The 16,667-nt window shown below is 36.6% G+C and overlaps 1 protein-coding gene across 1 annotated transcript; it reads left to right on the forward strand.

Annotated features, from left to right (window-relative positions):
- Positions 1 to 7,097: 7,097 nt before the first annotated feature.
- LOC115957529 (protein trichome birefringence-like 43) lies at positions 7,098 to 11,566 on the forward strand. Its single transcript, XM_031075796.1, has 5 exons — positions 7,098 to 7,399; positions 8,757 to 8,928; positions 10,305 to 10,480; positions 10,593 to 10,751; positions 11,104 to 11,566. Exons 1-5 carry the CDS (start codon positions 7,134 to 7,136, stop codon positions 11,396 to 11,398), a joined length of 1,068 nt encoding a protein of 355 aa, XP_030931656.1. The 5' UTR covers positions 7,098 to 7,133; the 3' UTR covers positions 11,399 to 11,566.
- The last annotated feature ends 5,101 nt before the right edge of the window (positions 11,567 to 16,667 follow it).

Below are 16,667 nucleotides of genomic sequence, written 5' to 3' on the forward strand. Positions count from 1 at the left end.
TATGTTTTTTTATGGTTTATTATATTGGACTCCTCGTTTTTACATTAAATTAACTAATTTGACATAAAAATTTAAAAATTTAAATTAGATGATACAAGTGACACAAAATTAAATTCTAATTGAAATTCAATTTTTACCTTTTTTTTTTTTTTTTTTTTTTTTTTTTTGAGAAGGAAGATGAAATTTCATTAGCAATTAAACTCGAAGGTCAAACCGTACAAAAGAAGAGATGTTTGGAGGAACAGACTCCAACTAGACCTCTAAGGGGCAAGATAATCTAGCTCTCTGAGCTAAGACATGCGCTACTGTATTTCCTTGCCTACCAATATGAGAGAAAGAGCAACTCTGAAAAGAGTTTAGGTAAGACAAAGTGTCTTTTAAGATGTACCCTCCTTGGGAGTGGGCCACGTTCCTATCCTGAAGGGACCTGATAACATTGGATGAGTCACATTCAAAAACCGAATTGAAGAAACCCATTTCTGCAGAAAAAAGAACAGCACGTCGGGCAGCTAGAATCTCTACAAGTTCAGCTGAGTGGGGTTTCATAATTTTTTCCAAGAGAGCCGCCAACACCCCTCCCTCCGAACTCTGAATCACTACACCGATCCCTGCACTATCCGACTCTCCAAACAGGGCTCCATCAAAGTTAATTTTCACCTGGTTTTCATATGGTGGACACCAACTTGCCATTGTTGCTGCACTTCTCACGGGTAACCCCTGTTGGCCGAACCTATCTGAAAAGTTCCGTAGATAGTTTTCAGCAAAATCAGCTACCCTGTCCAAAGGTACTGTGGCAGATTGAAGTTGAGACTAGTTCCGGTGGTGCCATACGGACCATGCCGTGACTGCAAACAGTGGGAACAGCTGATGATTTTTCTGTATTGAGTGAACCAAGTCCAAAAATGAACCTTCTTTACCCTATGTGTTAACCAGCTAGCCAAACCTTCTTTACCACACTTGGAAAACCTTAGAACAACCCCACAACGCGTGCTTGACATCTTCAGGATGGTCTGAGCCGAGACGGCACACATTTTCTTGTATGATAGTTCTCTTCCTCAGATTTTCCTTTGTGGGCAATGAGTTGGTGCATGACTTCCATAAGAAGTGCTTAATCTTTCCTGGGACTTTGAGTTTCCACACACCCTTCCAAAAATTCCTTTGAGCCTCAGCAACGTCAGTTTCAAGACCACCAGCCTGCTGGTCCTCACAAAGGATTTTGTACCCCGACTTCACTGAATAAGAACCATTTCGTTTGGCAGTCCAAACAAAGGTATCGGCCTGAGGAGTGGTACAAAGGGGCTAGGCTATGATGCACTGAGCATCAAAAGGGTAGAAGCATTGATCAATCAAGCCTAAGTTCCACCAACCCGAGTTGGGATCAATGAGCCCATCTGCTGTTGCAGTCTGAGCAAGTATCCCTTTGGGGAAAATGATTCTACCTGCATTAGAATTTGATAGCCAAGCATCATGGAATAACCGAATTTTTTTACCATCCCCCATTCTCCAACGGCCATTTCTTTCAATTAAATTTTTAGAATGAAGAATACTCTTCCATGCAAATGAACCCAAGGCTGACTTAGCTTCAAACACACTGCAATTTGGAAAGTACTTGGCCTTAAACACTTTGTAAAAGAGGGAATCCGTGTCATGTATCAATCTCCAAACATGCTTCGCTAGCATTGCCTCATTGAACTTACAAAGGTCTTTAAAACCCAAACCACTGTCTAGTTTTGGCTTACACAAAACCTCCCACTTCTTCTAGTGGATTTTTCTTCTATCACCCCTTTGACCCCACCAAAATTTCCGGATAAGCATTTCAATGTCTTGGCAAAGGCCCACCGGAAGACGAAAACAACTCATAGCGAAGGTGGGGATAGCTTGGACTACAGCTTTCAACAACACTTCTTTGCCCGCTTGAGAAAGTAATTTCTCCTTCCACCCTTGAAGTTTTCCCCACACCCTATCTTTGATGTAATTCAAACTAACTTTCTTATTTCTTCCCACCACCGCTGGCAATCCCAGATACTTCTCATACTCTTTGATCTCGGCAACACCCAACAGGTTTTTAATAGTCTCTTTAGTAGAATCCGAGACATTTTTGCTAAAGAACAAAGTGGTTTTTGCAGAGTTAATCTTCTGACCTGAAGCCTTCTCATGGAGATTCAAAAGGGCCTGGATACTTCCCACATCATCTACTCGAGCCCGGCAAAAAAGTAGATTATCATCTGCAAAAAATAAGTGCAAAATCTTTGGACTGGAGCGACAAAGAGAAAAACCCTCAATCTGACCACCATCAACCGCATGTTGAATAAGCCCATTCAAACCCTCCGAGCACAGTAAGAAGAGATATAGAGACAAGGGATCCCCTTGCCTGATACCTCTAGTTGGAATGATGCGGCCTTTAGGTTCACCGTTTACCAAAATGGAGTAAGTAACCGATTGAATACACTCTATTATCCACCCTATCCAAGTAGGATGGAAACTCATTTTCTCCATGATCTTCCTCAGAAAACCCCACTCCAACCTGTCATAAGCCTTACTCATATCTAATTTTAAGGCAACATGTTCCACTTTACCTACTTTCTTCATCTTCATATGGTGTAGAGTCTCAAAAGCCACTAGAATGTTGTCCGAGATAGCTTTGTCCGGTTGGAAAGCGCTTTGAGTCTTAGAGATAATCTGGGGCAGCACTCGTTTTAATCTGTTGGCCAACACTTTGGAGACAAGTTTATATAAGACATTACAAAGCGCTATAAGGCGAAACTCAGAAATAAATTCCGGGCTCTTGACCTTAGGGATGAGTGTAATATAAGCATGGTTAAGACATGGCAATACTTCTTTGGAATTTAAACAGAATAAAACAGCCTTAACAATATCATCACCAATACTATCCCAATAATGTTGGAAGAAAAGTGGAGGCATACCATCGGGACTGGGGGCTTTTAAAGGCACCATCTGTTTTAGGGCTGTCTCGACCTCCTCCTTGGTAAAAGCTTCAACCAAGCCATCATCCATGTCTGAACTCACCACCCTTTTTGTGTGTTGAACCACCATCTCCATGTCACACGGGTTTGAGGAGGAAAAGAGCTTACTATAAAAATCCACAATCATGGCTGAGACATTTTCCTCTCCTAAAGCCAATACCCCATTTGAATCACGGAGTTCAGATATAGAGTTTTGGCGGAAGCGTTGAGACGCCCTATTATGGAAATACTTCGTGTTGCTATCACCCGAGACCAGCCCGTGGGTGTGGCTTCTCTGTTGCCACATTTACTCTTCCATATGAAGGAGCTCATTTACTTCAAATTTTAATTGCAGGAAAACATCCACACTGCCCAATTGTAATGTCGCCACCTCTGCTTTGCTCAGCAGCTTCTTCTTATCCACTAAGGTTCGTGAAATATTGCACACTGAATTCTTGCTCCACTTCTTAAGTTTTGCTTGGCACCTATCTATTTTTCCCATGAATACTACCATGGGAGAGCCTGATTGTTCCACCGCCCAAGACCGGGCCACTATATCATGACACCCTTCCTTTTCAAGCCAAAATTTCAAACCGCCACGGTCGCTGAGGTTTCACTAGAATGCCCTCGGGAAGGATTATAATAGAACTATGATCGGATTGCCCACACACCAAGGATTGAACCTTAGTTGCTGGAAATCGCTCTATCTAATCAGCCATACTAACTGCTCTGTCAAGACGTTCCCAAATGCCACCTGAGGGATAATTCTTGAACCATGTAAACTTTTTCCCATTAAAACCCGAATCCAACAAACCGCATTCATTGAGCACCTCTCTAAACTTTTGAATCTGGCCATAAGGGCGAGGATGCCCCCCTCTCTTTTCATGAAACTTCACGAGTTCATTGAAATCTCCCCCACACAACCATGGTAGGGAAAATTGATTATGGAGGTTTCTTAATAAATTCCATGAATCCGAGCGACGGTGAGTCTCCGGAATTCCATAAAAACCCGTAAATCTCCAAGCTTTGTTGGTACCTCCAAAAATTATTGTATCAATGTGATTGAGGGAGGATGAAACAACTCGTAAATCAAATCTATTTTCCAAAAAATGGCTAAGCCACCGCCATGATTAATTTTTGAGACACCATAGTGGTGAACGAATTGTAACAAATCACGAATACCTACAAGCCTAGCTTCAACCAGCCATGTTTCGACTAAGAACACAACTGTAGGATCTTGTGCCCATATAAAATCCCTAAGCTCTTAAACTGTCTGCCGGTTCCCAAGCCCCCGACAGTTCCAACATAGGATACTCATAACCCGTGGCAGGGCTGGGAACCAGCCGCCACCAAAATATCAGAATTTTCCTTGTCATCCTGAGAAAATATGTACTTCTTATTTGGCGCTTCAACCTGATCAGAGTCCCCCACAAAAGCTCTTTTCTATCCTACATGAACAAGCAAGGCTTCCTTACTACCTAGAGAGGAACGCAATACCCGTGACCATTTTGGTCCTGACACAAGAGAGCCTTGCTTTATTAATTGATGATTGGAGATGTCAGCTAACATGGGGCCATGGGTCACGTGATTTTCTTGTTTCAAAAAAAACTCTTGCTAAGAAAAAAACTCAGTAGAGTCAGCTAAGGGGTTGGCTTGAATTACATCAAGATAGGGCCCACTAGGTGTCTCAAAAAGAGGAGCAAAAAGGTATTTGCTATGGAAAAGTTTGCTCAAAATTTCCGTGTTTCCCTTCCTGCCCTTCAGAAGTATTCAGCTCCTTAGTCACATGATCACATCTCCTACACTGACCCTCAAAACTCGGCGGAATCTCATCCTTTAATCCTAAAGAGTCAGTCATAGCAGGAGGGTTAGTTCAAAAAGGCGTGAGAAAGGGGATTACCTTGGGATGTGCCTTCCTCACATCTTGATCAAGTCCCTTTTCCCACTACATCACCTCTGTCAGCACGGTACTGGTGTCTAGTGGGTCTGAAAAGTTTGTACTCAAAGAGGAAGTTTCAGTTCTCATCTGTACAACTGACCCGCCAGCCTTGCCAAGATCGTGTAACGTAACTGGCTTCTCTAATTTCGCTTCCAAAGCCTTTTCTTCTCTTGTCGCACCGCTGCCACCTTGGGAAGACCCCCCAGACCCAAGGTTTGGTCCCTTTCCTATCTTTTCCTTGAGCGAGCCGGATGGATCAGTAGGCTTTTCCGTCCCAATTCCGGTCACCCCGCCTCTAAAGTCCCGGTAACCACCCCCACCGTGATTTTCAGGTTCTTTTGTAAACCTCCTGGTAGGTTCACCTCTCGACCATGCCCCATACTGAAAGCTTTCCTCTCCCATTTGGTTATTAGTAGTAGATAATGGGCACTCTCTAAGGGAGTGGCTAAGCAAACCACACCGGTAGCAAAAATTAGGAAGTCTCTCAAACTTGAGTTGAACCCACCTTGACTCACGTCCTTCAATGGTTATTTTCTTGCCTCGGATAAGTTTTTTAGTAACGTCGATCATAACTCTCACTCTAAGACATTTTCCCCAGTTCACGCCAGAATCAGGGCATCAACTTCCATGACTGTTCCCAAGGTGGACCCAATCACCCATCTGGTTTCCTTTGTTCTACTATTCAGGGGTAGATTAAAGATCTAAATCCAAAAAGGCGACCATTTTATCTCAATCTCCTTTGGGGTTAACTCACCTTCAAACTCTTGTAGGAGCACTAACTGTTTCTCAAAGCTCCATGGGCACATATCAAGAATTTTCTTCTTATTTTTATCGTCTCCAAACTCCACCAGATACAAATCAGCTTCTAACTCAAAGAAATTGACCCACTTATTCGTTTTCCACAACATCCTCAAATTTTTCCTCAGTGTATCTAGGCTTATGCTTCTAGGGGTCATGATCTTCATAATAGCACAATTTTTCCCTATCTCTTTTGCAGCTTTAGTACTGCTACTGCCCAATTCAACACCTACATCCTCCTCATCCGTGAAGTTCAGCTTCCTCCACAACACTTCCAGCTCCTCTGCCATTAGTAAACTATTGTCTTAGACCACCTCACTACGGGGTTGCTATCTAGAAAAAACCAAACACACCCGACCTTACCAACGGAAGGTCACTGAAACTCTTGCAAGGGCTGCAAGATTGAGACTGCTACTACGTGCATGAAACACGAGAGCACCGTAAAGGTTGGACTAATGTAGATCTCACTTAATAAAAAAATTGGATAAATAAAAGAGAAATGCATAAAACTTATCACACGGTCTATTTTAATATTTTTTGTTCAATTAACTCACTTGGCACAAAATTCTAAAATTTAGATTAGATGAGACACGTGACGTAAAATTAGACACTAATTGAATTCCAATTTGAAATTTAATTGGATTTTCTCTCTACTTTACCTATTATTATATATATAGATGGGTTCTATTACATTTTTGGTACTATTCATAGGTTTCATTGTACTATTTAACTCATTTTTAACTCTCTTTTTTTTTAAAAGGTTTTTAGTTTCAACTAAATAAGTTGTTTCTAGACAAACACTAATGATAGATCGCTACTTCAACCTATGGAATTTGGGCAGCTAATAAAGTTAATTTAATGGTTTATAACGACTTCTGAAAGAAAAAACCACAACATAATTAGATTAGTTTAATACTCCACGTAACTTCAGCTGAAGCCATAAAAAAGACAAAAAGAGAGTTTTATTTTTTTCAATTAATTTTTATATCTCAAAATCAAGAAGTAGTGTCATTTTCATGAGAATCTAAAGCCTATAGTTAGAGGCAGTGAACTCTTAGCGTAAAACATTTTGTTATAAGTTCATGCGAGGCAGAAATCAATAAAGATTAATAGAAGTAAGAGAGCCGTTTCGCTGAAATTTAGAAACAAATACTAAAGGTGTTTCAATTGATAATCTTATTGGTTTTCATGAACTGCATTTCTTAAATTTAATAATTAGTGTTAGAAATATAAATATAAATAAGTACTGGAAATATTTAACCCCCTTCATAAAACCACTTAAGGAACTTTTTTAGTAGTTATAAACAAGCTTTAAAGAGAATTTGACAAAGAAAAGAAATCAACAAATTTAAGGTATATATATACATGTTCCAACTTTGAAATCATAGTGACTCTCTCTCTCTCTCTCTCTCTAGAAACTACACACTCACAATATGGGTGTTTTCTCTATTACTGTTGCAAGTCTTGTACTCTTACTTCTACACCAAGTTCATGCAAAGAATATATATAGTTTAAGCAAACATGGAAAGAAAGGCTGTGATTTGTTCCAAGGGAAATGGATTTATGACCATTCTTATCCTCACTACAAATCAGGAGACTGTCCATTTATAGGGAAGGAATTTGATTGCCAAAAGAATGGAAGACCAGACAACCAATATCTCAAATACAGATGGAAGCCTTTCGCATGTGACTTACCAAGGTACCTACTGTTAATTTCTCACTCTCTTCGATCTGTACTCTCTCTATATATATCTCTACCTTAATAAAAAAATTTTGCTTCTCTAATCTCAAACTTTTCTATTGGATCGAAAGATTAGGTGTTGTATTTAAAACCCAACACCAAGTGCGTGTTTGTGTGTATAACATATTAGCCAACTAGCTAGGTTGCTTTGAATCACGGTGGTCCGTCGTCTGAGAGTAGGTAGTTTTCTTATGCTATATATAGAGCATGCTCTTCGTTATGGTTAACCTACCTGTTTTTTCTTTATTAGGCTGTACTACACAAGTTAAACATGCAAGAAAAAAAAAAGACTATTTCAAAATTTGAGATGATTTAAAAAAAAAAATTAAATAAGGTTAAACTTGTTGCACATTGATTGATTGTTTTATATAGTTTTATTCAAAAAGTAATCAATATCATAATTTCAAGTCACAATTTCAACGTTTTTAGAAAATATGTGTAAAATTATATAAAACAATTTGTGTATAATAAATACAACTAATTAATATATATATATATATATATATATATATATAAAAACAGTCCGTCTAACATGTTAAACATGTCAGAAGCTCTTGAAAAATCACTATTTATTTGACTTGTGAAAAATCCGTAGCCAGTTATACCTAATACAAAGATTATGTGAAAAATTACCGTTGAAAAATCCTGTTTCATGCAATAAAGTCTTAAACCTAATACAAAATTGTGGTCAACGCCTATGAAAGAAAACAAAATTAAGATGAGGTCCAATACAATTGCCAAGAAGAAGGGGAAAACCCCATAATGATTAATGAGCCAAATATAGTTTCTTTTTGCGTGTTCTAAGGGATCTAGGGGAAGGCATGGAACTCTCATACTAGGCTCATTTTGTGTTTTAAAAAAGTCTGCTTAATTGGTATGTTGACTTTTCTTATGAAATACTAGTAAAATAATATCATCAGAGGATAAGCATTGATGCTTAGAGATGTTAAAATATTATGAAAAACTATAAAATTTACTATTATTTGATTAATTTAATTTTTGTGACACATAATGATTTATCTTGAGATAAGTTTTACCCTCGCCCATAATCGACTAATGCATTATAGAAAATGTGCACCAGAAACAGGTCTTAGTCGCAAAGTACCATTTCGATAACATTATCTACTTTTTATTTGTTATTTGTACTTTTTTAGACAATTTTATATTCATGTTTTATCATTTAAAGCACATTAAAAAATTCTAAATGATGACTTGTTCCAACTAGGAAACAATATTACGGGTTGCTATATGTTACCCAAGATTGTGAGATTTTAATTTTCACCAACTCTATGATTTAACCCCATTAATAATGCAGTTTCAATGGAGCAAGTTTTCTAAGAAGGTATAGACGTAAGCGCATTATGTTTGTGGGAGACTCACTGAGCTTGAACCAATGGCAGTCACTCACATGCATGCTTCATAAGGCTGTACCTGGGACTAATTTCACCTTAACGAGGAAAGGAGGGGTCTCCACCTTTAGATTTCCGGTATGACTGTTTTCCTTATCACCTTGTAATCTTGAACGAGTGAACTTAGTAATAAAAGAAATATTAAAAACCATGAAAAAAAAAATTACAGTGGAGGTGATAAAAACAGAAATATTTTCTTTGGCCTGAAAAGAAAATTATATCCATTATCCTATGAAAAGAAGATAATACAAAATGAAACATGCACTAAAGCTATTATCATATGAAAAAAATGATATTACACAAAAGCTAATCCACATAGTTTTACACACACACCACAATACAACAAAACTCATTATTTGAAGTCATGATTTCAAATTTGGAAATCGTTTTATTTAGGCATGCGTGCAAAGATTAATGTGTGTGTGACAATTACACTACTCTTAACATATAATATGAAGTTTGCACTGTATCTTAATAGGTGCACAAAAAGAATAATTTTTTTCTTCCATGTGACAAAGGTCAACTTGATTTCATGAACTGTGTGACAGGTATACAAATCATATCTAGGCCACATATTGAACAAAACTTTCTTAGCCATGAATTCAATTCTTTAAAATTAATTGCACAAATCTCCTGTTCACTTTCTGAAATGATTGCAAACATGTGAGGGGAGGCAGTTGGCAAATTATTGCACACGACAAAATAAAATAAGCTTTTGAGTTTTGGATGGAACAAATTATGGATGAGGGGAATCTGGATCAGAAATCAGAATTCCAATTTTTTTTAATTTTTTTTTCCAGAGGTAAATTCAGTCCTTGAACAACAGAATTCCTCACATACACTCTCTCTCTCCAACCGGCTTTATCTCTATTCATTTTTTTTTCTCTCTCTAATTTGGTCATTCTATCTCTCTCCAATCTTCAATATTACAATTAAAATACTTTCAACGCCTTTGCTCAAAAAAAAAAAAAAAAAAACTTTCAACGCCAATACTTGAAAAGAGAGAGAGAGAGAGAGAGAAACCGAACTAGAGAATGAAAAAATTAAAATGAAAGAGAGATAGACTGGTTGGAGAGGGACAGAGAGAGAGATTATATGAAAGGGAAAAAAATGGAATTCAGATGTCCAACATCCAAATTCGCTTTTGAAAAAAAAAAAAAAAGTAGAATCTAAAAACTAGCATCACGATTCGTTAGTTGAAAAATTTTATAAATTGGAATCTGGATCTTGAAGGTCCAAATATTTTACACACCTGTAATTTAAACCTTTTAAACCCCAAAAGCTTAATTTAGCTTGCCATTAACAATAATCATGTTCCTCGATTTTGAAGTGTTTGCTTAATCAGCTTCAAAGGAGGTCAATAGATACTTAAATTGTTTCTCAATTACTTTGATCCTCAATATCTACAACATCAATAAACATTGAAGTGTTTCTTTGCATCCCACAAATTGTAGGCATATGATCTTTCGTTGATGTACTCCCGCAATGCCTTTCTAGTTGACATTGTAAAGACTAAACTGGGGCGAGTTCTGTATCCTAACTCAATATCAAGTGGAAATACATGGAAGGGATTTGACGTATTGATCTTCGATACATGGCATTGGTGGCTTCACACTGGGAGAAAAAAACCGTAATATTTCTACCAACATATACTTCATCTTGCTTAAACCTTCAGCTTAAATTTCTAACTAAAAACAAGCTAACTATGAGTGTGTGTGTGTTTAAATTCGTTTGCAATGCAGATGGGACTTTGTTCGATATGGAGGAAAAACATTCAAAGACTTAAATCGCATGGTTGCCTATGAGAAAGCACTTATTACATGGTCCAGATGGGTAGAAGCTAATATCGATCCAAGAAAAACTAAGGTATTCTTTCAGGGTGTTTCCCCAGATCATATGAGGTAAGTTGATTCTACAACATAACCTCCTAACTATAAATTTTATGGTACTTTTTTTCTTAACGTTTTGTCTTTCTATTCTAATCAACATTATAACCTTTGAGTAGTTAGCTAGTCCTATGCATGAACTAACTTAGTAAATTGGAAAAGTTTAATAGTGGATGAACTAGATTGGTAGACAAGACCAAAATGCTAAATTTTTCTTCCTTTTTTCCTAACTGACCAAAAAGCTTCATATTTTATTTTAATTGCATAGTTTCACATAATTAGCTACATATATACAAATTTTTTGGCAAAAATCAATGTCTTTCCACCAAGCTCACTTACAATAACATTGTTTTTGTTCTCATACTAGTCCAAGTGAATGGGGGGATCGAAATGCAAAGACCTGCAGGGGACAAGCCCTACCAGTGCTTAGGGAAAACTATCCAGGAGGTCCACACCCAGCAGAAGTTGTACTAGAAAGGGTTTTACGTAAAATGTCAAAGCCAGTTCATTTGCTCAAGATAACAACTCTTTCACAGCTAAGAAAAGACGGGCACCCGGCAGACTATGGCTACGCAGGCCGCCGTGGCATGGATTGCACCCATTGGTGTCTTCCTGGAATCCCTGATACTTGGAATGAACTCTTATATGCAGCTCTTAGTTAGAACTAATTAAGTCAATTCCTTTTTTTTTGTGTAAACTGATTAGAAATAAATACCTCACCCCTCTCTTGAGGCTCGAATCAAGGCCCCCATTCATCTATGCCAAACTCACATTGTGGTTAAGTCAATTTCTTATCAATAAAGTTTATCTGCTCAAAAGAGAGAATATTGTAATTACTTACGTTATAGGGAAAATTGTTTATTTTTTTATAGTTTCTTGTGGTTGCTGCAAGCTGATTTAACCTTGGCACCTTAGCAATGAAAAGGAAATTTTTTAAGTTGCTAAAAGGGAAAGGTAAAAGAAATTTAAATTTTAATGTGTTAATGTGTTATGATCTCAAATAAATAAAAATAATTATATATGTGGATGGAGTGTTGATTGTTTGATTTATTTATTGATAGGGATAGGGTTGCAACTAGAGAGTACTGCATGACAGCATGAATGGCTTCTCTATCAATGACTACGAATTGCAATTTATATAATTCACATGCTAGCTAGTTAATCAAAAATGAGATGGTCCATTTCCTAGTGATCGATTTGTTACAAATTTAATGTAATTCCTAAATCTGTAAGAAAAAAAAAATAGGGAAGAGAAAAAATATGAACAAAAAGAATCACACAACACAAAAATTTACATAGTTTAATAATATGCTCACGTCAACAGAGTTGCAACAATTCTCACTATATCAAAGAAAAAAAATACAAATGCAGCTATATAATATAACAATACATCAAACCCTAATTCTAAATTGACGAATATATATATTTCCCAAAAACAAGCAAAAAATGAACCAAGCTTTGGTCAAGTCAAGTCACAAATCAGATCGATTACAAAATGAAGCTCCACATAACCCAACACAATTTTATACAGGTCCGGGAGAACTTCTAGCTGAACATATGAATTTCTTTTCTAATCCATGTCTCACCTGTACACTAACACATTCCAAACGTGTGTTTTGTCTCTCGTCCCTTTCATTCATATTCACACACAGACCTTTGTATGAGTTTGTTTTCTTCCTTCAATCTCCACTTCTTCATCAAATCAAAGATCTCATATTTGAGATAATAAGGATATTAATATATATTTGTAAAGTTGTTTTAATTAGAACTTATATATAAAAATATGTTTAGGATATATACTACAAATTTACATGGCAATAGAGTTGTTTAACCACGCTGTATCGCTATCAGTCACCATTCCATGAATTTGATACACAAAACGTGCAAATTCACACCTTGTCTTGTACATTTCTTTTTTATCAATCTAAAATTGTTTAGACGGTAGACCATTGAACTTGTGGCCAAATAATTTTACAATGGATCAAACTCAAAACTATTTTGTAATTTACACCAGAATTGTAAATTTTATAATTTCATTACAACAAGATATTTATTCAAAATGTGCGAGAAGATGATGAAGAAGGGCCATAGAATTTGAACGATTCGATAGTTTTTTTTATTTAGAAGAGACAATTTGGTAGTTTGGAGCTCCTAGAGTACATTGGACTATTGGAGATATATATATGGACTTCTTTTCTTATCTGTCTATATCACAAAATTACATACTTGCACGTTTCTTCTTTGTGAGCTATTACATTCATGTTCTTCAATGGACCTCAACTTGGAGATATGGTTTGGATTCAAGTGACTTAAATCTCTTTCAACTAAAACTTGTACACACCCATGAAAGCGAAATTCAACATTATCGATACACCCTTGCAAACCTCTCTTTGTGCTAATTGTTAAGTAAATAAGAGAATATGAGAAGTGGTTTGTGCTAATTGTTAAGTAAATAAGAGAATATGAGAAGTGGAAGTTAAAGGGTACACTTTAACTTGTTGGGAAGATAAACATCTTAGGGAGTTTCCTTGAGCAATTAATATAACATATAGAACACACTTTAACCCAAAAGGCCTAAGCCCAATGGGTATGTGCTCAATTATATTATATTAACCGCTCATTCTTCTCATCTTTATTCAATGTGGGACTTCACTCGCACGTATAACCCAAAAATCTCCCCCTCACGTGTGAGTCTCTGCCTCTTTGTGGGCTTCAAGACCTCTCTATGGGCCATGAACAAGTCCTACTTACTCCCCCTTGCCTAATGGGCTTTTCACTTCATCAATGCATCATCCATGAGTCTCTCGTACGCCATCCATAGGAACCACGTGTCAACCCCGCACGCACATCCATGGGAACCCCGCACGTCCATGTCCATGGGAACCTTGCATCACACCATTATTTAGCACCATTAGCAAAATTCATTTGTTGGGCTCTTTTTTTTATTTTGTTCTCCAAGATCTTTATGTGTGGGCTATTTAGGCTTTCTCTGTCCCCGCTGGATAAGGACCATGAACACCTCACCACCTTCGCCGCACACAACCTGGCTCTGATACTACTTGTTGGGGAGATAAACATCTTGGGGAGCTTCCTTGAGCAATTAATATAACATATAGAACACACTTTAACCCAAAAGGCCTAAGCCTAATGGGTATATGCTCAATTATATTATATTAACCACTCATTCTTCTCATCTTTATTCAATGTGGGACTTCACTCGCACGTGTAACCCAACATAACTCTCAAGTTGTCTTACATACTAGAGATCATCATTCATTATCAATAATATGGACCTAATTAACTCATTAGACCATCCAATGGCTTTTTTGGTTTTCTGCTCTTAAGCTTGAGAAGGACATGAGTGAATTTCTCTACTTTTCCCTCAAATTGTTCATTCATCAAAATTTGAATTCGCATTATTGCCTACTATAGTTGCTTTCACTTGATAGTGATACTGACTTCTAATCAAGATAACACGCTAGCTGCCACTTGAATTCAAATTAATTCTGCATCTCGATTCAATTATCTATAAAATATGACAATGAAACATCATGATATATCATAGAAGTATACATCCTTATCCATAAATAAAAGAAAGAAATGGCTCCTTAATTTAAAGCCTGTAAGTATTGCAAGTATCCGCAACCCCACACAAATCTAATTAATTGCATGGTCCATTATCCCATGGTTTTCATAGTAAGTTAGTTGTAACCATATGTGACCATTACACATTATATGAACATCTTGGGAAGAATATAATTGAGGGGTAAAAATATCTTACAAGATACTACTTTACGCAAAGCTCAAGACTATGAGTTTAAACCCAATCATATTATATTAATTCCTCACATACTTTACTTTTTCTCCATTGAAAATATATACTATTTTGTAGGAATTTTTGTTTCCAAAATAATCTGTGTGGACTTTACAAGTCTACCTTTTGCAATGCACACTTGTGTAGACTCCAAATACACACACCATGTTCCTACTCCATCTATGAATGGACCTTCATTTTCTTGGCATTAATACAACAAATTAGGACAAAATGGGCTTCTGCCCTTTTTGGGCAAATTAATCAGCCTTTTGCCCTTCTTCCCAAACTAAATAGGGAAATACCCCTCTTTTGAAAATCGAGTTTTTGAAAATCGATTTAAGCCCTATAGTGACGTTTATAAAGACCTATAGTGGCGTTTTGTAACTTGATATCCATGAAATCGAGTTATAGACAATAAAATTGCCTATAACTCGATTTCATGGATATCAAGTTATAAAACGTCACTATAGGTTCTTAAAATGTCACTATAGGTCCTTAAAAACGTCACTATAGGACTCTAGAATTTTTTTTTTTTTTTTAACTCGATTTTGAGAAACTCGATTTTCAAAAGAGGGGCATTTCCTTATTTAGTTTGGAAAGAAGGGTAAAAGGCTAATTAATTTGCCCAAAAAGGGCAGAAGCCCATTTTGTCCCAACAAATTAGGACACCACTTACCCCAAAATTTGAACTCTGGGAGTTTAGGGCCAGTTAGAAGTTATGTTATACTAATTCTTCGCCTCCCTTCACTTCTTTCTATGTTGAATTCTGTTGTATACCTAAACTATTCTAATAAGTATTGCATAAATAATGGTAGATATATGTTTTATTTATTCATATAAATTATTTGGAATTAGGATTCGTTAGATTAGGTTGGATTATGATTAATTTTATTGATAGATTATAGGAAATTTATATTTATCTTTATGTATTTGAAAAGCTATATGTATAAACTCAGATGTTGATAATGAATAAAGAACAATCATAACTTTATGAGTTGCAAATTGTTAGCTAGTCTAACTACAAGGTCTGGACTCACTCTAAGTAAATTCATTTATCAAATTAGGAGGTCTTGGTGCCGTCAAAGCAAATAACAAAAATTAAATCGGGTACACATAACAATTGTTATTAGAGCCGGTTATGAAGGTACATTGCACAAAGAGATTGGAACCTGATGTAAATAACCTAGTTTCCTTAACTTCAAAACAGCAACAAAGGGAGATGCAACAAATGCTCACTGCGATACTTTCCTACCTTGATCAAATCGCAGGTAACCAGAACCACGATCATGCAAAAACTCACACAACTGAGGTGAGATGGCAAGGTCCAACCATGGACTCGTACATCAAGTTGTGCTATTATTTAAAAGGTAACAAAATTACAAAACTCGAGTTTTTGTGCTCCAATGACAATGGAAGGTCAGAGACTCACAAATTCATTAAAAAACTTACATTAAAAATTTACAGCATATTTGTCAAATGTCTAAATTCATTTAAACAAATTCTTAAAAAACTTTCTACAACAATTAAGTATGTATTTAAAATATTTATTTACATGTTAGAGAAGCCTTGTTTGAAGAACTCGCCACATTAGTTGGCCAAGTGGCATGTGGAATCATAGCTTAATTTGGCCACCTCATATGCCACATCATCATTGTCACATCATGTCAAACCACATCAACATGGTTATACCACTGCGTAAATTGTGGACATTGCCACATAACATCCCTGAGAAAGTTTGTTAGAAAATAGAAATTTTGAACTTTTCACTGAAGATGTAGACTGATCATGTGTACCTATCATTTTTTCTCCATCAATTACAACTAGTCACGTTGTAAATTGTGACAAAAACTGTGTAAGTTTATCAGTAATATTGGTCCTACATTTTTTTTTTTGGTACGTGGAGGAAAAACCTTTGGAATTTTGGGCAAGAGTTGCGATCAATAGTTTCGTATTTTTGCTCAATTGATATCTCAGCCCATATGCTTTTTTAAGGGGACATCGGCCCATATCTGGTGCTGAAAGTCTCGATACACTAGACATGCTAAAGTGCACGCCCCACTAAGCACTAAGCCACTAACCCTCGTATTGCTCCATTTTTGTTTTACTCTTATTTTTCT

The sequence above is a fragment of the Quercus lobata genome, chromosome 8, assembly GCF_001633185.2.
Source record: "Quercus lobata isolate SW786 chromosome 8, ValleyOak3.0 Primary Assembly, whole genome shotgun sequence".
NCBI classification, from domain to species: domain Eukaryota; kingdom Viridiplantae; phylum Streptophyta; class Magnoliopsida; order Fagales; family Fagaceae; genus Quercus; species Quercus lobata.

Bases quoted from the DNA above. Each gene is read 5' to 3' on its own strand.
- LOC115957529 (XM_031075796.1), top strand. From the start codon at position 7,134: ATGGGTGTTTTCTCTATTACTGTTGCAAGTCTTGTACTCTTACTTCTA. The intron at 8,929-10,304 runs GTATGACTGTTT...CACAAATTGTAG, and splicing joins TCTCCACCTTTAGATTTCCG to GCATATGATCTTTCGTTGAT. The intron at 10,481-10,592 runs GTAATATTTCTA...TTTGCAATGCAG, and splicing joins CACACTGGGAGAAAAAAACC to ATGGGACTTTGTTCGATATG.